Consider the following 21145-nt stretch of genomic DNA (forward strand, 5'->3'; position numbering starts at 1 on the left):
GTTAAGTTTGAAAACATTGAATGTAAATTAAACTATCCTGGTTACTTTGATATATAAAGTAGTTTGACTTTTTTTCTTACAGCAACAACAATACCAGCCATATGACCATGCTTAATATGGAAAACCTCCTTTATTTAAAAACGACTTTAAAGATTTGGCTGAAAACACGTTTTTTCTACTTTTAGTGTCGTCAATTTTCAATTTCATTAAAACCATAGGTATATTTTATGCATCGTTGTGTTTTATTTAACAAGCCTTACAAAAAGTCCCCAGAAAAATGTTTAATGTTTTTTTATAAAAGAATTTAAGAAAATGTAAAAATGTTAAATTAATCAAAAAACCCATTTTTGAATTTTAAAAAAGTTCAATTCTTTGAAAACGAGTCGATGAATTTTTATAAAATTTTCTTTTAATCTGTCGAAGATTTTAGAACGTAATTTTTATTTCGAAAAAATGGATACATATTTTATATCCTTTAGGCTTCTTTAACAAACTGAATCTAAAAAAAAGTTAAAATATACGTTTTTAAATAACACTGATCAACAAGGTTTTTGTCACAAGAACCAAAATATACTTTTCTAGTAGTTTTTGGGGTGCTGAATCTGAATCTGAAGTCAGAAAAATTTGATTGCCCTTCGTTTTTGAAATATTACCGTTAGAAAATGTCCAAAAACGTAATTTTGGCTGTTTTCGACGTTATGTTTTTATGTGGAGTAATTCATTATGAATAAATTTGAAACGGTGCCTATAAGATCTAGTTTTATTCTTTCAAAAAATGTTTAAATCTTTCCGATATCTCTTTTATTGCCCGAGATATTTAAAATTTAAGTAGCGGTCTTTGAATCAGAAACAACACTGTCCAACCAAATTAAACTTTTTTTGCCACAAGAATCAAAATATTTTCTGAAGGTTTTTGGGTTGCTGAACTCGAATCCACAATCAGAAAAATTCTATTAGCCTTCGTTCTTGAAATATTACCGTTATAAAATGCAAAAAAAGGTTTTTTTTATAACGGTTATATTTCAGCAACCCAAAAACCTTCAGAAAAGTATATTTTGGTTCTTGTGGCCAATTCAATTTTTCAGATTCGGATTCAGCACCCCAAAAACTACTAGAAAAGTATATTTTGATTCTTGTGGCAAAAAAAGTTAAATTTTGTTGACCAGTGTAATTTACCCATAAAAATAGCCTTAATTCATTCACAACATCATTCCAATACCCCGAAATAAAATTTAAGTTCTGTCGAAAAAAAAAACACATTTTCACATTTAACTTCGGTTTTTCGTAACTTCGGTCTTTCATAACTTCCGTTTTGCGTAACTTTGACGCGCGTAACTTTGTCGCGCATAACTCTGGTATTCGTAACTCCGTTACCATTTCTTTCACCTTAGATATAAGATATTATTTGGCACGTGAAAAATTAAAATCGACTTTCTTGACTTTATATCGTGGGCACAAGGCCAAAAACGGCTTCAATTTTTTTGGCATTATAAATTTGTGAAATTTAAGCAAATTTTTTGGAAAAAATTTTTTTTTGTTCACAAAAATCTTCAATTCAATTGCGTTCTGAAAGAAAATAATTTCTCCTAAGTTCCAAAGGCTAAGAATTGATGTTCTTTTTGAGAACAGAGGTATTCCTTGAGGATTTAACAATTTTTTCAGTGTGGCAGTTCATCTTATAGTCCTACCTTTAAAATCCCAATACATACAAATGATTACCAAATTTGTTGCCAAAATTTTTAAATTCATGCTTTATTAACACTTGAACACATTATAAAGCTTAGAAAAAAGAAGAATCTTCACTATACATTGATTTATGATGATGGTTTATAACCAATTTGCTTATAAAGAACAGGAACATAATCATCCCAACGAGACTGAAAGAAGGTCCCTGCCACAGGTTTTTCTTCTAGTTTATGTTTCTTAACAAAACCTCTGGTAGAAAAGTGTTTGCGTGGCTCAAAAGACTTGTTATCGATCTTTTTTTCATCAAATTCTTGTTTGCCTTTTTGTTTATAAACCAAGTAAACGTATCGACTTAATCCCGCTTTCTTTTCTGGAGCTGCACCAATGTACTGAACAATTTCATGCCCCTTATCAATTTGAGTTCCAGGAATATTAACAACTAGCCATTTGATAACTTCTCTAAATTTAGGATTAGCCCGAGTGGGTCCATCAGGTGCGGTAAAGATCAGAGTATAATAAGCATCATCATCGGCATCCCAATTAACATAGTCTGGTTTATCTTTGGTTTCGGTGGGAGTTAGTGTGTGTGGTGCAACAACATCAACATCGCCATAGCCAACCTAGAAACAAATATCGATATTAACTCTAGAGTATTTTTTAGGGATTTCGCAAACTTACATCCAACTCGTTTTCAGGGCCTTCAAAAATAACATCCGGTATAACTTGATACTTACGCATAGTTCTAGTGATTTGGTTCTCGCACTGAACTCCTACCAGAGCCGTGGCTACTAAACCAACAAAAACAATTGCCTTCATATTGCAAACTAACTATGAACGTTGATCCGAAAACTGTCGAACTTGCTATGAATTTAGAGGGCTTTTATACCTAGTGGTGATAAAGAAATTTGAATTTAAGGTTTTCGTGTTAAAATATGGTTTTGATATATCGATTTAAATTTATTAAAATTAATTTGCTTTAATTATTATTTATTTTAAGGTCAATGTTTTTAAACGGAACTGATAGGCTTAAATATTTCGTGTCAGTTTTATTTTCTTCTAAAAATTAACATGTTTTTTTTTTTTATTTGTATAGAAATTATAATCATCTTAATAATTTTCTCAATTTGTAAGCTAATTATACATACATACTCAGTTTAAAAAAAAAAATATAATATTAAATGCAAATTATACTACCCTGTTTACATTGATACAAAGGAACAATGATGTTACATAAGCGATAGTTACATCTAAAAATATAAAGAACTTTTAAAACCGTGATGGAAAGAACGTTCCTCTTAGCAAATCGAAACATCTAAGAAAAAATATGGCCCACTTCTATGTGGGTTTTTTAGGGTGTCAATAAATGGGTTGAAAGCTCACAATAGATTTTACACTTTCCTATATCCACAAACAAAAAGTTGAGAAATAAGCCAAATAACCATATTACTCAGAAGAATGCCAAGTGAATCTCAAAAGTGCAAACAATGCACAGATAAGAGATTAAGTGCTTAGAGATTCCCAAAAAAATAAAATGCACGACTGGGTCGCACGAACTTGGTCTTAGAGTTAAAGTTGCTTAAATTTTTAAGACTTTTTATATAGAAACTAGCTAACCCCACCCGCTTCGCTGAGTGCATTTATGAAAAAAATTGAACCTGTGTGAAAATAATTTAAAACCGAAAAAGTGAATTTATATTTTTCTCAATTTATTCTAATGTTTTTTGATCAGTACCTCATATTTTCAACAATAGACTTTGCGTTTTATGAATGGTTAAAGCGAATGTTTAAAATCAAAAAGCAAGTCTAATGGAATCATTTAAATTCGATGAATCAAAACATCTTTGTCTTTGAATTTTCTTTACGGCAAGTCTGGTACCATTACAAAGCTTAGGTTGATTGATATTCCGAAGCAATATAATTGGCGATCCTATTGCGGAGTTCCTGGTTAATCGAAAGAATTCTATAACTCCGTCGGGTAATTAACTGTACATAGTTAAAAAAAAATTTAAAATACTGAACAAAATAATACGTTTTGAAAAAACATCTAACAAAAAAAGTTCTTGCCCCTACATGGGGGTATTTATACACGAACATTGTTCCAGTATTTTTTGACTTTATCGCAAATCTATCAAAATGAAATCTAAAGCTTCAACTGATTTTAAGTGCACAATTGTTTTCTCATCCACACAATAACCTGACACTGCTGCAAAACTTTGCCAATTGAAATATTTATTACATATAGGTGTTTTAAAGGCAACTTAAGAGCAAAGCGAGCTGTACTGTTACCATTTAATAACGTAGCATTAATTCCAGAAGAAGTCAGAGCCAGTTTTTTTTTATTTTTTAGATGTTGCTATAAATAATAGCAAAAATATTTTCCCCGTACCATCAGGAACATATGCAAAAAACAAACCCAAACTCTGAATGATCACACCTTGTTTAATTGTTTCGTACACATACTTTTGTTGATCATTTAACTTCGGCACATTAGTTTACCCAAACATTTTTAATTCAATGCAATCAATCGTCCTTCCACTTGATCAAGAATCGTGCTCTACACGATTTGGAGCAAACATTCCAAATTGTGCCCGTGTTTTATTCGTAAAAATAAAACCGAAGATCAGAATTTGATTATACATTTCATGTGTGTGCAGCCAAATTCGCACCCGTGTCGCATTGTAGTCTGATCTTGAGATTTTCAAGCTGCAACAACGTGTAAAGAAATTTTCCTTTGCTGATGATCAGAAATTCACCAACTTTTATTATTTTATTAAACAACATTAAGATCTCATAAAACCTCAATTTATTTCCTCCCCATTATATTTAAAATCGCAATTAAAAGTTAAAAATCTGTCAAATCGCATACAAATTATATAGTTTACCGTTTAAAGTTTTCGATTTTACGTTATAATCCACAAAAAATTAAGAATTGAATATGGAAATACGTATGTAGAAATGGTCACACTGATACTTAAAGTATGTTTTGCTGACCAAACAAAAACACTTAAATAAAGTTAAGTATTTTCCTGATTAGGTTTAGGTATTCCACCATCAGCTTACATTAAATGTAATGTCACACGACACGCTTTCGATTTGCTATCCTGAGTAATGTTTTCTTAATAAAAATGCCAAAGTCAGGCTTTAAACGATAATAATTAATAATTATTTTGAAATTTGTGTACACATTAAGCTAAGTATTTTTTTTTTTTTTAAGCGAGAGTGTTTCTTTACTCGTACAAATTGACAGCCATGTAAAGATGGAAGAAAAGGTATTATTTTTTTTGATACAAACCATCTACATATTAATACCTTTCAAACAAAAAAAAAATTGCCAAAATCGGACCAGCCAAACGCGAGTTTATCGGCCACACACACTTAACGAACTCATTTTTATATATAAGATTTGGAAAATGTAGGTACCTACTATATAGGTACAAAACAAAAAAAATTAAAATTCGTTTTTTTTTTAAATAAAATAAAATCTGAAATCAAATTGCCCTACAAAACAAGTATGCAGTTTTTATTGATATACTAAGATGTATTTTTAGAAAAAAAAATTTCAAAATCGTTAGAGCCGTATTTAAAAGAAAAACTAATTTTGTATTAATAATTTTTTTGGAAAAAAAGTTTTAAAATAAAATTGGTATGCCATTTTGTAGAAATCACTAATCAACATCTAAAACCAATATTTCAAAAAAATTCAATGTCCCGTTTTCGAAAATTTGATTTTTCAAAAAAAAATTTTCAAATTTTTTTTAAAAATCCAAAAATTATTTTTTTCGAAATTTTATTTTTGGCTTATATTAAAATTATGTAAATGCTTCTTCACAAAAAGTTTCGTTGAAATCGAATAAGCAGTTTCAGAGATAATCGGATTAAAAAAAAAAAACGGTTCTATGGCAGGTACCGTTAATAATGATTTAAAAAAAATAAATTTTTTCATTAAAAGATAGACCTTTATTTAAAACTTACATTTGAATTTTCTAAACAAAATCGTTGGAGCCGTTTTTGAGCAATTTCAACTTTACTTTGTATCATTATCTACAATTTTGGGCTATTTATTAAAATTTACACTTAAATTACTCAAAAACCGTAAGATTTTATGTTACATTTATTAATGTTATGGTTTTTAAGTAATTTAAGTGTAAATTTTAAAGTGTAAATAAATAGCCCAAAATTGTAAATAATGATACAAAAATTTTCGAATTCAAGCTTTTTGCATTTACCGAGAACATGCACTTTGGTGTACTAATGTAAATTTTTGTTTACACCATTAGAAAGTAGAGATTTTAACGAACAAAATGCCCACCGATTTTTTGAAAAAAGCTGATATTTTTACACGTGAATTTTCGATTGAAAATTAGGGTGTTTTTTTGGTATTAAGTAAAAAAAAATGTTAAAAAATAAATATTTTAAATCAAATAAATTACTGTGTATTCGGGACATAATAAGGTAAGTTTTCACCAAATTTCGTAGAAAAAAACATTTTTTTTGAAAAAGATAAAAATAAAAAACCAAAAACTCGTTTTTTTTAATTTTTCACATAAATTTTGAGGTTATGTGAAAAAATTGTTGATACAAAAGTTGTAGATCTTTTTATTACCTACAACCTTGCCATACAACTTTTTTCCATAGGACTTGTAGTTTTGCCGGAAATCGAGATATAAAATTTTTTACCATTAAAAACTCAACCCTATAACTTCCCGAACTCGGCTCGCCCGTAATTTATTTTTCCCTTCATTTGTATCATATTCACCTCCTTTCTAAATGGGTTTCATCCTACTATTATTTTTTTTTTGGTTTCAAAAATTATCGACCCTGGGCTAAGAGTACAAACGCCCGTTAAAAGCTTTGTCTTCATCAAAAAAATTTACTATTGATAACTTGGCAGCACATTTTCCAAATACTATAAATATGATTCTGATTATTTCATTAATAAATATTCCACTAACGTCATTTGAAGTGGAGAGGTAATTTTCCATGTAATTTCATGATTTATGCTGAAAAAATGAAGTTAAAAATTTAAATTTTCGAAAAAGCTAATTTTGGATAAAAAAAAAAACAAAAATCAATCATGGACTTGATTAAAAAGGTTCACCTTGACATTTCAATCTTCAAAAGATTTGCCATGTTCCTTCCAGAAATATTAAGAAGAATTGCCTTGGAGTGGCACAGGATTTTTAGGTCCAAAAAGCCAGAAAAAGTGAAGGCTCTTGTTTAATGACTATTCATGAGTTTGACAGTTTCATTGCATAAACTTAAGTATTGACTCTTTAGATTCCAATGATTTGAAAAAAAAAGACAAAATCAATCAATAAATTGAGCTGCGATTTTAGTTTTTATCAATGAAGATTATGTTCATGTGTTCCATTATAGCTTTTAAAATACTTATCTTAATTTAACAAATAAGGTATCGTTGCAAGCATCTTGATTGTCCGCTGGTTATGTGATGTCTAATTAAATTTAATATAGCGTCCTGTAAAGTGAAAGTTGAGTAATGTAAAGTTTTATTTCATTCTGGTTTAAAATACATATTTTGTTGACATTTTGTTCACACCTTTTCCTTTAACTTATCAAAATAAAATATTTTAACTTATTGAACATTTAACTCTTGTTCAACTTTTCACAATTTCAAAATTCCAGTATTCCCTTCATAACTCACCAGTCGCATTAAATTGAAAAAAGTCCTGACTGAATATAAACTTCAAGCTAAAGTATCTTACGACTTTCTCTATTTTACGAGTTTAAAGTTCTTTTAACAACCGCTTAATAATAAATTATAATAAACTATAAACATATTGAAAAACAGCCATGATCGAGAAAACTCCTATCCGTTTTCCCAGAATAATTCATTTTTATCACTGCTCGCTAAACTTTTCCTTTTTTTATCCAACCAAATCACCAAAGGTATAATTTTTTTAGTATCAAAAAGGATGTCTTAGAGAAAACACTTTCACTTACACCAAACTTTCCATCTTCCATACCAATTTCTTAAAAACCACGGAAAAAGAAAACATCCGTCCCCAACCCCAAACCGGAAGTTAAACATGAATAGCTTTTCCGAGCGCAAAAAAAAAAAAGGAAAAAATAATGAATTTTTTTTATAGCTCTGTCGTGCATGAATCCCTGATCTCTACGTTGTCGGTCGTGCGTCGTCGTCGTCTCTGTACTCTGACGTCGGCGTTTGATTACACCCTTCATCGCTATCGCAACCGCATTATTTATTGATTATATCGTTTTTTTTGTATCTTGTTTTTATTATTTTTTTTTTTTCGTTTCTTCTACTTTTAGTGTATGTTAAATCAAATACACGTATCGGAGACGCCAAGCATTCCAAGGGTGTAGTTCTGGCCGAAATTGTTAAGGCAAACATCCCCGTGCGGAATGGTGTTGTACATTTGATTCATCGACCCCTCATGATTGTCGACACAACTGTAACCCAGTTCCTTCAGGTAAGATAAATGTGTTCCCTATTTTTCCTGTTTGTGTTTCCACTTTTTCGTTTTATTTTTATTTAATTTCTATTATATACAAAGTTCCTTTGATTGACGATTACGTGTGCAATCGCAATCGTCGTCGTGCTTAATTAATTTAAAATAAAAAATGCATTACATAAATTGTTTTTATATGCATTTTAAGTTAATTAAATTATAATTATATATTTATATAACAGAGTGTTAAAAATTAAGAAAAAAAAAATAGTATAATATCGATATATTTATTTAAATAAATAAAACATTTGGGTTAAAAAAATGCTAAAAACCATATTTAGTTTGTTAGCACTCGCACTGCTATTTTATATTAATTATTTTGCTTTATTATCTAGAATGTCATAATAAATCTAAAAAAAAAAATGATTATAAAATATTAAAAATATTCGCGTATAGTTCGTTTATAATAACAATCGTCGGCACTTACTTGAAGCTTATTAATATTGTAGTTTTTTTTTTTTTTTGTTTTTTTTTTTTTTTTGTGTTTAAATTAAATATTAAAATACTAATAATGTAACCTAACACCATACACATAATTTTTTAAGGATTATTTAACAATATGTAGGGATTAAATTAAAACTGACCAAAATTTAATTTCCATTAGTAAAAAAAAACTAAAAAAAAAAGTAGATAAGTTAAGTAGTAGTGACAGGTTTATTCTTTTTTGTGTTGCATCCCATATTATCATTAGTTTCCACCCAAAATGTATCTATTACATATTCAATTTTAAATTTCTGTTAAATGGCGCCCAACGTATAGAAGCTTTGCAGTTAAATTCCCATAAATGTTTAATTAGATTAAGTAATTAAATATTTTATATGTCAAACGATAGCTTGAATATAAGGAATAAAATGACTTAGAAATTTTTTGTAAGCAAATATTTCGAGACCAAAGTCCCATGTCTTCAGTTTCAGTTTATCTATTGGTTTATCCTTCTGTATGCCTTGTTGTTGTAGTTTGAAATTTGTATTCATTATGTCTTAAAACAACTTTTCTAAAAATGCAGATGTTGATCTATAAAAATAAATGAATTGAATTGAATAATTCCAGCGACTGGTTGATACTTTGGTCATTATTAAATTTATCATTCTTAATTTCTTCAGGATTTTTTGTGAAAATTCATAGTTCTTAAACTTTTATCGAAATTTTGAGTTTCCTGAGTTGAAAACTTTTTGTAACTTAAATCAACTACTCCAGGCTCTTAAATCACAAACCATATTGAGCAATTAAACCTTTTAATGGTCTTATTGAATAGCGGCCTTACCTCCCTTTTCAGCCCATTGCATTGCTTATCAATTTTTGAGCTTACCCCTAAACCGCATTTGGCTTTTTTCGCATTTAGGAATATTTAAAAAATCACTCTTAACGCTCCTTTTTTTTGTGATGTTCACCATTTTGACATTTAACATTTGGTCCGAATTATTGATTTAAATGGCGCCCAACGTAATGCAAAAAAAAAATATTCCATCACCGTCTTGATATTAAATTCCAAGAAATATTCTGTGTATATTCGATTTTTTTTTGTAGGAAAATGTTTATTTGATTAGACAAAAAAAATGTCCTCAAATTACTTGAAAGGAAAAAAGGTTCTAAGATCAAAGACATGAGCGTGAAGTAGCATAATTAATATATAATTAAGAAATAAGCTCCATTTTTTTTTTGGGGTAGCTCTTGTCTTCAATTACCTACATCAATGAATTGTAGACATTTCGATTTTTCTTAAGTAGACAAATCAATTTCATTCATTCATCATCAATACCAAATTGTTCGTTTGTGTTCGAAATGGAATTAATAAATTGTTTTTTTTTTTTTTTTTCTAGTAAGTCCTGTTTTGCATTAGTTTTTTTTTCACATTTAACGTTCTTGATGAAAATGAACAAATACACACCAATAAGTTAATAAATGAACAACTGCAATAAAGCTTTAATAGCACGATTTTTAGAGCAATTTTTTTTTTTTTGTTTATTTTGACTGTCGAGCAAATATTTTTTTAAATTTATAATTTTTTAAAAATCTATGATAAATAGTTTTACACTGCAAAAAAAAGTAGAAAAATTTAGATTTTGGGAAAATAAGAGCTCGTCTTGATACATAAATGATACTGATGAGAACTATTCAGAACCTATTTCACCTGAGAATTATATATATTAGAGGTTTGTTAAATCAGTTAGCTATTCTATGTAACTTAAATATTTTATTTCTATTGAGAATGAATAATAAAAATTATATTTAATGACTTAAAGTCATATTTAAAAAAAAAAGTTATCAATTTGAACATCCTTTTGTTTTTGTTAAATCTTTTATTCGTTTTTCAACGATGCACCTAAATTTTTAAGAAGAAAACTCTTATTATAATGAAGTGAAATTCATTTTGATTGAAACAGAGATTAAACGGTTTATATTTATTAGAAATCTTATTATTTTAAGAAGATGGGATCTTGATTTTAATTTAATTGTTTTTCCATTTCCACAAAAACTGTCAAGAAAATAATTTTTAGTTATACCTAATAAGTTGGACAAATATTTGAAGATTTATTTATATATCAAAGTAAATCTCTATTTATTGGTTGGTTTCATTTCAAAACATAAAAAAAACGATACATTTTGCTTAAAATGCTTAAAAAGTTTTCGTTAGAGCTCTGAAATAAATTTAAAAGTTAAAAGTTAAAATTTAAATTTAGAAATTTTTATCAATTCATAATGCTTTTAGAATATTTCAACAGTAGAATTATATGGCTCATTTTAAATTTTGGCGTTTAGGCAATTTTTTTCTTTAATAGGAATGTAGGTTTTGTTAAGTATTTATTTCAACAAAATAGTTCAATAAGTTTAAATATCATCAACAGGCAACACCTAAAACATAAATACCAATGATATTTTTAATTTATATATTAAAATTAATTGAAATTGAGAACAAAAGTTCTCATAAATAACTTAACTTTTTAAGTTTTTATTTTAATAAACAAAAAAAAAAAAAATAAACTAAACTTATTTTACAATACTTAATCACAATTTTTTTATATAATTTTTTTTTCTTCAACATTTTTAAATGCCTTCTACATAATAATTTCACATAATAATGGATACCTTAATTGCATTTGAACATCTATATACAGTCTTTTAAGGTAAAACATTCATTTTTATTTGGTTTCTTTTTTTGACAATTCTAATTAAAAAAAAAAAAAACACTTCACAAAATCAGACTTAAAGAACACACCATTTATATAAATGTCACTCTTCATTATTAATTCGATTTGATAAAAAAAGAAAACATTGTTTTAATTTATTTTGTTCATTACTTTTTTGCAATTTTTTTTTTTTTTTTTGTTTCACTGCAAATCATTTTCTCATAGAATGCAATATTTAAATGTTTGATATTATATTTTTTCTTGTAGAAGTGAAATTATATTTTGTAATTTTTTTTTTTTAATCTGGTTTTATTACAATCTTTAGAATCATAAGAAGCTTTTTTGTATTCATATATTTTTAAATTAAAAAGTAGTTTATTATTTGATCAACATTTATACATACCCTGGCCACCATAATAATTTCATACTAAATTAAACTTTTACTTTGCGTTATGTTGTGTTACGTTACGATACGTTATTTTATGTTGTGTTACGTAATGTTACTTAACGTAACGTTCATAACTCAATTAAATAGTTTTTCAAGCCTTATGTTTACAATAAAACAGTTCAACAGAACCAACAAGATTGGAAAATTTTTGTTGCACTCCAACATTTTTTTTTTACTTATTGAAAGTTGAATCCTGCATTGGATTCGGCGGGCTTTAGTCCTCAAATATGAGGACCAGTTTCTGTACACTCAGTTTCCTTACATCTAGAAGGCCGTTGCTGACTGTAATGGATTCAAAAATCACCACTTTTTCAGAATATTCTACAATTTTTGCAAATGGCAAAAAATCTCAAATACCAAATTCATTGATATGTTTCATCAATCCCAAAAAAAATGGTGAAAATATTTAGTATTATTGGTGGTCAATTGCATAGTTTAGTTTTTTTTTAGAAATTCGTTTGCATTTTTATTCATCATTTTATTTTTTAAGTTTGCTTAAATTCACATTTTCACTTTAAAAAATATTTCTGCACGCCCGCATGCAGCAAAATTTTATTTTTAATTTTTTTAATTTGTAAATCTCAACAAAATAGACATTAATACATTACTTGTATTAATAACAAAAACTCGCTTCGATGCTTAACGCTAAAACATATCTCTCAACTTTATTCATAAAAAAAAAAAAAAATAAAACGCTGCGAAAAAAAATAAACTCACCCCACTTGCATTTTTCATTCATAAAAAATACAACTCATCTCCAAAAATCAATTCATGCGCAATTTTTCAAAAATCTCACATAGAAATTCGATGAGACATTCTTATTTTTTAGTATCTTCAAAAATTTTTTAATAATATAGTTCTCACTAAAAAACATAAAAAAAAAAATTGGTGAAATATAAATTTAAAAAAAAAAAATAGAATTTTGGATTTTGTTTAGAAAAAAAAAAAAACACTTTCCAAAGACTTATTTATCCGTAACAGAAATTAGTCATTTTTCTCATATTAAAAAAAAAAACACACTTAGAAAAAAAAACTAAACTTAAAAAAATAGTTTTTTTTAAATTTTGAGAAATATATATAATTTTAAATTTAATATATTTCGCATGACAAAATGATAATTGATGGGACCTAATTACACTGCATTTCATGGGTCGGTTAAAATAAATAATAATATACAAAAATCTTACGTCCAACAATAGATTGTAAATGTAAGTATTATTAAAAAGATTTGTTTTTAAAGTTTTTAATTTTTTAAATTTTGTTTTGTTAAAAAAACTATGTATAAATAGTTTTAAAAAATTAAAAAAAAAAAAATGCCACAAAATCATTACAGAAATTCTATCTATCTTCATCTCTATTGAGTTAAAAATTTTAAGTGTTAATTAAAAAAAAAAAAGAAAAAATAATAAACAAAACAAATTTAGTTTTAGTCACACAAAATAAATAAAATTAAGAGTTAAGGCATAAATTTACTTAATTATTTTATTTCAACAAAACATATAACAAAAAGCTAACTTGCAAAATATACATCTTAAAAAAAAATAAGAAACAGCTATGTTTGCATTAAAATGTTATGATTTTATTATTTTTGTTTGTTTGTTTTATTTAATTTTAATTGCTAAAAATAAAAACTTTTATCTATAAAACTCACTTTCAAGAACATTGGCAATTGATACTTTTTTTTAATTTAATTTGTTTGTTTTTTTTTTAACAAAAAAAATATACTTAATGTGCTAACATGAAAAAAACATACGCATTGCACTTTAAGCTTCTAACTATATAAAGTTTTGTTTTGTCAGCTTGTTGCATTCTGTGTAGTTTTTTGAATGAGTGTTAGAATAAGCATTTCTTTAGAATCATCGAAACATTAATCTACAGGTAGTCTTTAAAAAAATCAGGACCAACTCCAGATTTTATTTTTAAATTTTAACTAGAAGGAAAGAATTTTTGATGTCACCAGTGAGCAAGTTTACTTTCGAGTTCGACAAAACAAAGTCTAAAACTGACTATTCAGATGTTTCAAATTGACAATTTTACAACCTTAGGTTAAGCTAATGATAAAAGGAATTTTCAAATCCTTCAAATCCTTCAGGTTGATCCAATGTTGAATTTTAAGCTGTGCACTGAAATCACTCCATTCGAGTGACTAATTTTAATCGGTTGAAATCACTAGCGTATAAAAATAGATGACACTAAGATTTTTGGAAAAACAAAACATCCTCCTACCTTAAAAAATATATTTTTTAATTTATGTTTGTTGTATGAATTTGTCTTACTCACAATAATTTCTGAGCATTTAAAAAAAATAAAAACAAAGAAATTTCTACTCAATTCACTATCGCACGTCCCGAATGTGTATCTCACTTGAATACTTTATCAAAGATACCCAGAAGGAGATGTGAAACTTCTGACGTCATACTGGTTTGCCTTTCCCTCAGTTTAGGCAAACCAGTATGACCATAAAACAACGTAGAATCAATGAAAACCACATTGATTTAACTATTATTCGGAATGGTTTTGCGTTGAAGCTGAACATTTTAAAATCAACGTGGAAAAATGGTTAATTTTTTGTGGTTTCGTATCTTAAAGCAATCTAATTCAAAGTAGCTAGTTCATCTTTGAAACAAAGACGTTTCAACATCAATTTATTTTTTCCCTCAGTGTACAAGCTCGAATTGACGCTTTTAGCTAAGTATTCGGGAAAACACTGTGGCTACATTGTTTTTGTATTTCACTTTATTCACTAATACAAAAGAAATTACAACAACACGAAATAAAGAAATTGCATCTCTTTCTAGGTATCTCTGTACTTTATTATAAATTAGCAACTGTGCACTTTCTTTGAGAAATTCAATAAAAACTCATTTTTTTAGCAAATCACATCATCAATGAGTAAGTTACTACAGTCGAAACCCTTAAAATTTACTGACTGTAAACTATACCCAACTAACAATGTTGCTTCTATAAAGCTTTATAGAAGCAAAAGAAGCATGTATAAAGCTTAACAGAAGCAAAATTGTTAGTCGGGTACTGCATTAAAAAAAAGGCCTTATGGAAAGGTGCAATAAGTTAATTGATCTCTTTTTTCAAAACTTATATGAAGTTACACAAAAATAAAAATAAAGGTACCAATAAATAAATTGTTAGATAAATCGATTTTCTCTAAGCAAAAGAGGAAATTTTTAGAGTATTTAAAATTTTGAAAGTAACCTATTTTTTAATTTTATCATAAATTTGTCACAAATACAAAAAAATCACTTGTCCAAAAATTTAATTATTCGTTCTTATTACAAAATGAGATCAAAATTTCAATAAACTTTACGCTTATGTAGCAGTTGCAGCTGCATAGCAAAAATCAAATCCTGAAAATACTATATATTTATTCAAATTCTGACCAAATTTCTTCAGAAATTGAAAAAAGAATTAACTGAATTGTCTATTAAGCGTTCATTTCTATTTTGACCATTTTTATCAACTGCAAGAAAAAAACTGACCTTAAGCCCAGTCAGGATTTCAATAAAGCATTTTTTAGATAAAGTTTCATCTAAGAAATTAGGCAGAAAATTTGATCTAAGCTTCTAGGTGTGTTTTATACATAAATCGAATGAACAGAAAAGATCCGGAAATTTAAATTTTACGTGTTCCATGACGATAAATCAGCCAATAACTTTTCTACAGTTTGTCTTTTTTTTATTGCCATGAAGTTTTCCAGGACGATTTGCTTTTTTGTTGTATTTTTGACTTTTCATAACTACCGGTTTTCATAACTTTGCGTAACATTTTTGAATCGTTATAATTTCTAAACTGTGAGTGATACAAGAAAACTTTGTAAATCAATTATTTTTAAAATAATCTAAGCTACATAATTTTTATCTTAAACGAGAAATATCAAATCAATCTAAAACATACAGTTTTTAAAATAAAACTATAGTGACTTTTGATCTCATCAAACGGACTTAGCCGAAGGAGTTTTCATTGATTGTAAGCTGAATCAATACCAACCAATGTACCAAAAATCAGCCAGTTTTTGATTCATTGAAATAGCATAAAATTCAGCGGAGCTGTATAAATTTAAAAAAAAATTACTAAAACTTACGTGTGGGAAATCTTCAAACGCGAATGGCGAGTGCAAAATCTTAATTTCAAGGGCCCAAACTTTTAGGGAGTTTTTTTTTTGGGTATTTCAAACAGAATTTTTAAATGGGAGTGACGAAAATTGATGGTCGCCTTAAAAAAAACACCCTATTTCTAAAATACCCTTATCGATTCTTATTGAACTTCTTAATTCAAACAGATTCCTATGAAGGTTGTATTTATTTCAAAAACTTTGTTTTAAATGGTACCTACATATATTGATTCTGAATGCAGTGGGTGGGTTTAGATTTGGACAACTCTGTACTGAAATTTCTTAAAGTTCTCCTGAGGAATATTAATTTACATCCTATCAATGATGCTTTCAAAGACTGTATCAGTTATGCATTTATAGGCCACAAGCAGAACCCCCTTGAAATTTCCTCTACAGAAATTTTAACATACGATTTTATGCAGAATTTAAACTTTCGTTTAAGCAATTACTTCTAAATTTAAAAAAATCGATCTAATCTCAATGTCAAAGCCACATCTAATCGTGCTTCTTCAAAAAATGTTTTTCACGCCGCAAAAATATGGCGTGCGAAATATTGTATAAAATGATTCATCTCACGCGAGCTATATTGCAAACGCTTAATTATTTTCATTATATTGAAAAACCAAGTTCGTGCAAACCAGACTGTATTATGTTATACTCGTATTCTGCTGGGGAGCTCAAATTTAGTAAAGGACACTGAATTAAGTATGATGTCATGTGTTTGTGTAGCGTGTGAAAGTGATGGATATGTAGACTGAGATATGAAATCCTTCCTCGAAGAAGAAATCCAATCCACACCATCATTTTTTGTATGGCTAAGTAATCCATCAGAACATCAATCAGTTATACAATGTCAAAAGCTACTCATTGCAGATTTTTAATCCTTCTTGCTGGAAACCAAATTTTTCTTCTTATTCGTTATTCAGTTTTCATCAGTATTAGATTTGGTGGGAGTTGAAAGGTGTTACATATTTAATAGATCAATTTTATAACAAAGGAAATTTCTAATAGAAACTTGACGAATTCACTTTCTTCTTTTATTGATTTTGATGTTTTAGTTATTTTGTTATTTGTTTTAGGCATTATAACCAAAAGTGGGAAAAAACAACAATTTCTATTTTAGTTTTGGAGATTTCAAATTTATTGCGAGTTTAATACTAAATGGGTGAAAGATTTTCTCAACCGAAAATCAATGAATGATTTACAATTTATTTCAAACTTTTTAAGTAGCTTTCTTCAAATTATATTATAATTTTTTTTTAATTTTAATTAATTAATATTTATATTTAATCTAATTTTAATTTTGTATGTGTGATGGAATGCATAAATTTATTTATAATTTTGGTAGAACGAAACAAATCTGTATATGCTTTTTTTTATTTAAATGTCAATTTGTAATAATTAATTTTTGTTTTAATTTTAAAACTTTTACCAACACGCCACAGCTTAATCACCTTAAACTTATATATTCTGTAAATATAAAAAAAAAACTCTATTCTTACTTTATGATATCTAAATATATAATATATTTTATTATAAAACAAAAATGCTTGAAAACTAAAAAAAAAAAAATAAAACAAAAATAAAAAAGAAAATTAATTCAAATTTATGTGTATATCTACAGGACAATGAAAATGGTGCTCTACGAAAGTTTTACGAAGTTATAATGGATATTGGAGGTGAAGTCTTAGATGATATTAATAAATTAGGAGAAGTTACCATTTTGGCACCTAGCAACGAAGCGTGGAATCAATCATTTATTAACAATATTATCAGGTAATTTTAAATTCTGAAACTAATAAATTTTCGTCTGATATTATTGTATCTGATCTCTGAAAGTAGGAGATCCCGCCATAGGACGACCTACCCTCATCGTTATACCAGTTGAGAGTTATATTTTCTGAAAGCTAGTGTCTAAGGTAATAAATTGCACATGGGTTGCCTAGCGATATCCTGTCAAGGCATAGGGTTGCCAGGCCTTAAAGTTCATTTTTGCAAATTTTTGAAAATGCGACTCTGCTTATATGGCAAGCCTAAGAGTTATAAAAAAAATATAATGTCATAGGAAATTTAACTTAAAAATTTTAATTTTCAGGATTTTTTAAAATTTGAAGTTTGAGTAGGGTAAACAAAGGCGAATTTAGAAAAAGGGCAAAAATCTATTATCTAAACAAAACGTGATAAAAATAAAATTGAAATTGAAATCGATAGATATTATAAATATATGAAAGCCACACATACAAATAAAAAATGTAAAAAATCTACAACGCGAGATATAGTCTTTTTAGAGTCATGATACTCCAATTCGATATTTGAGAAATAATTCACCAAAAATCAGAATGAAAGATTTTTTAAATAATTTTTATGTGATAAGTTAGGAAAAATAAAATAACTTGACACGTGTCTGTCAAATTTTTAATTTAACTTACCGTTTTTGCGAGGGGATTTTTTGAAAAGGTGCTTATTTTCATATTTCAACATATTAAAGGAAAAAATCCCGTCATGGGACGACCTATCCACCTCATTATACCAGTTGAAAGCTATATTTTCCTAAAAGTAGTGTCTAAAGAAACAGTTTGCACATGGGTTGCCTGGCGACATCCTGTCAAGGCATAGGGTTGCCATGCTTTAAAGTTCATATTTTGAGTTTTTTTGACAACGCCACCCTGCTTATATGGTAAGTGTTAGAGGTGTAAAAAAAATTAATGTCAGAGAAAATTAAATTTAAAAATTTGAATATTCAGGATTTTTAGAAATTTGACATTTAAGAAGGGGAAACTGAGGTAAATTTAAAGAAAGGTCGAAAAGCTATATCCTTAACAAAGAGTGGTAGAAAAAAGATTGATACTGGAATCGATAGATATTGTTAAATTATATAAATCACACATACAAACCAAAAATGTAAAAAATCTGCTACTCGAGATATGGACGTTTAAAAGTCAAAACCGTGAAATTTGATGTTTGAGAAATAATTCACCAAAAATCAGCACGAAAGGTATTTGAAATAATGTTTATGTTATTAGAGAGCATAAATAAAATAACTTGACACGTATCTGCCAAATTTTTGATTTGACTTAGTTTTTGGTTCCTGTGTATTTTTGAAGAATAACACCGAAACAGTGAATTGAATTGTAAAAATCTGTAATTCTTCAAAAATACACAGGAACCAAAAACTAAGTCAAATCAAAAATTTGGCAGATACGTGTCAAGTTATTTTATTTATGCTCTCTAATAACATAAACATTATTTCAAATACCTTTCGTGCAGATTTTTGGTGAATTATTTCTCAAATATCGAATTGGAGTATCATGACATTAAAAAGACTATATCTCGAGTTGTAGATTTTTTACATTTTTTTGTTGTATGTGTGGCTTTTATATTTTTATAATATCTATCGAATTTAATTTCAATTTTATTTCTATCACGTTTTGTTTAGAAAATAGATTTTTGCATTTTTTCTAAATTCGCCTTTGTTTACCCTACTCAAACTTCAAGTTTTAAAAAATCCTGAAAATTAAAATTTTCAAATTAAATTTCCTGTGACATAATATTTTTTTTACAACTCTTTGGCTTTGGGTATAAGCAGGGTGGCGTATTCAAAAATAATGAAAAATAAACTTTAAGGCCTGGCAACCCTATGCCTTGACAGGATATCGCTAGGCAACCCATGTGCAAACTGTTTCTTTAGACACTACCCTTAGGAAAATATAGCTTTCAACTGGTATAATGAGGTGGATAGGTCGTCCCATGACGGGATTTTTTCCTTTAATATGTTGAAATATGAAAATAAGCACCTTTTCAAAAAATCCCCTCGCAAAAACGGTAAGTTAAATTAAAAATTTGACAGACACGTGTCAAATTATTTTATTTTTCTTAACTTATCACATAAAAATTATTTAAAAAATCTTTCATTCTGATTTTTGGTAAATTATTTCTCAAATATCGAATTGGAGTATCATGACTCTAAAAAGACTATATCTCGCGTTGTAGATTTTTTACATTTTTTATTTGTATGTGTGGCTTTCATATATTTATAATATCTATCGATTCCAATTTCAATTTTATTTTTATCACGTTTTGTTTAGATAATAGATTTTTGCCCTTTTTCTAAATTTACCTTTGTTTACCCTACTCAAACTTCAAATTTTAAAAAATCCTGAAAATTAAAATTTTCAAATTAAATTTCCTATGACATTATATTTTTTTTATAACTCTTAGGCTTGCCATTTAAGCAGGGTTGCATTTTCAAAAATTTGCAAAAATGAACTTTAAGGCCTGGCAACCCTATGCCTTGACAGGATATCGCTTGGCAACCCATGTGCAATTTATTTCCTAAGACACTAGCTTTCAGAAAATATAACTCTCAACTGGTATAACGATGAGGGTAGGTCGTCCTATGGCCGGATCTTAGACTATGATGAGAACTAAATTTACACGTCCCTTAACCCTTACTTTGGCGGATATTTTCTGGCGGGATAAAAAAAAATAATCTCATTAATTGTAGCTAATTAAATGCTTATTTGTTGCGCAAACCAAAAATTTGTAACTCTTATAGTTTTTGAATTATTGATTTTTCCGCTAAAATAAGTCTGAATTTAGCGGAGAAAATCTGAAATGATTAAAAACAATGAGTTTAGTTGACCTCCAAATTTGTAGCTTTTTAAATGCTTGGTTTTTGTAGCCTCAACAGTATTTTCAATATTCAAAATTCCGCTTATTTCTTGGCCCAAAATTGATTTTGTAGCTCCACCCAGCAAGATCTATTTCAACTTAAAGTTTCAGAAGTGCACTTTCGGTTTGATCAGGTCAGTGCACAGTGGGTACCGCCATAGGTCATATAACGTTCTACAAACCCCTTTTAAAGAAAAAGTAAAAAAAATTAGAGCCTAGACATTTATTTTCACTGTTTTATAGCCATTCAAAGTTAAGATATAAAAAATCGTTATCTCGCTAACGGATTCAGGTTTTTTACTTGAAATCTTGTAATACAGGTAACTTGCGTTAAAAAAATTTAAACATTATAAATTATTTTGGATGTTGAACAAGAAGTTTAATCCTATATAAAACAGTAATTTTCTTGCTAAATAATATTAATGCTTATTGTAGTAGAATTATTACTTTTTTTTACCAAAGTTTGAAGTAAATTAGAGATTTAGTTGGTTTTCCCACGATTTTCCACTACAAAAGTGGTACTGAAATGTAGAATAATGTTCAAACTTTCAAAGTAGCAGTATATTTTTTCCCGTTTTGTTTTTTCCTTTTTTCG

General features: G+C 27.8%; 2 protein-coding genes across 6 annotated transcripts in view; one reads left to right on the plus strand and one right to left on the minus strand.

The window, feature by feature from the left end:
* Nucleotides 1–21145, plus strand: part of LOC129914056 (fasciclin-1) — a 161883-nt gene that overhangs the window by 113805 nt on the left and 26933 nt on the right. For all 5 annotated transcript variants that reach the window (XM_055993102.1, XM_055993103.1, XM_055993099.1 and 2 more), the window contains exons 8-9: nt 7978–8138; nt 17504–17655. In XM_055993102.1, coding sequence (XP_055849077.1) covers nt 7978–8138; nt 17504–17655 — 313 coding nt within the window. The remainder of the gene's footprint in view (nt 1–7977; nt 8139–17503; nt 17656–21145) is intronic.
* LOC129914066 (protein D2-like) lies at nt 1761–2567 on the minus strand. Its single transcript, XM_055993115.1, has 2 exons — nt 2365–2567; nt 1761–2306 (listed from the first exon to the last, which is right to left on the minus strand). Exons 1-2 carry the CDS (start codon nt 2500–2502, stop codon nt 1815–1817), a joined length of 630 nt encoding a protein of 209 aa, XP_055849090.1. The 5' UTR covers nt 2503–2567; the 3' UTR covers nt 1761–1814.

This window comes from Episyrphus balteatus, chromosome 3, assembly GCF_945859705.1.
Source record: "Episyrphus balteatus chromosome 3, idEpiBalt1.1, whole genome shotgun sequence".
Classification (NCBI taxonomy): Eukaryota; Metazoa; Arthropoda; class Insecta; order Diptera; family Syrphidae; genus Episyrphus; species Episyrphus balteatus.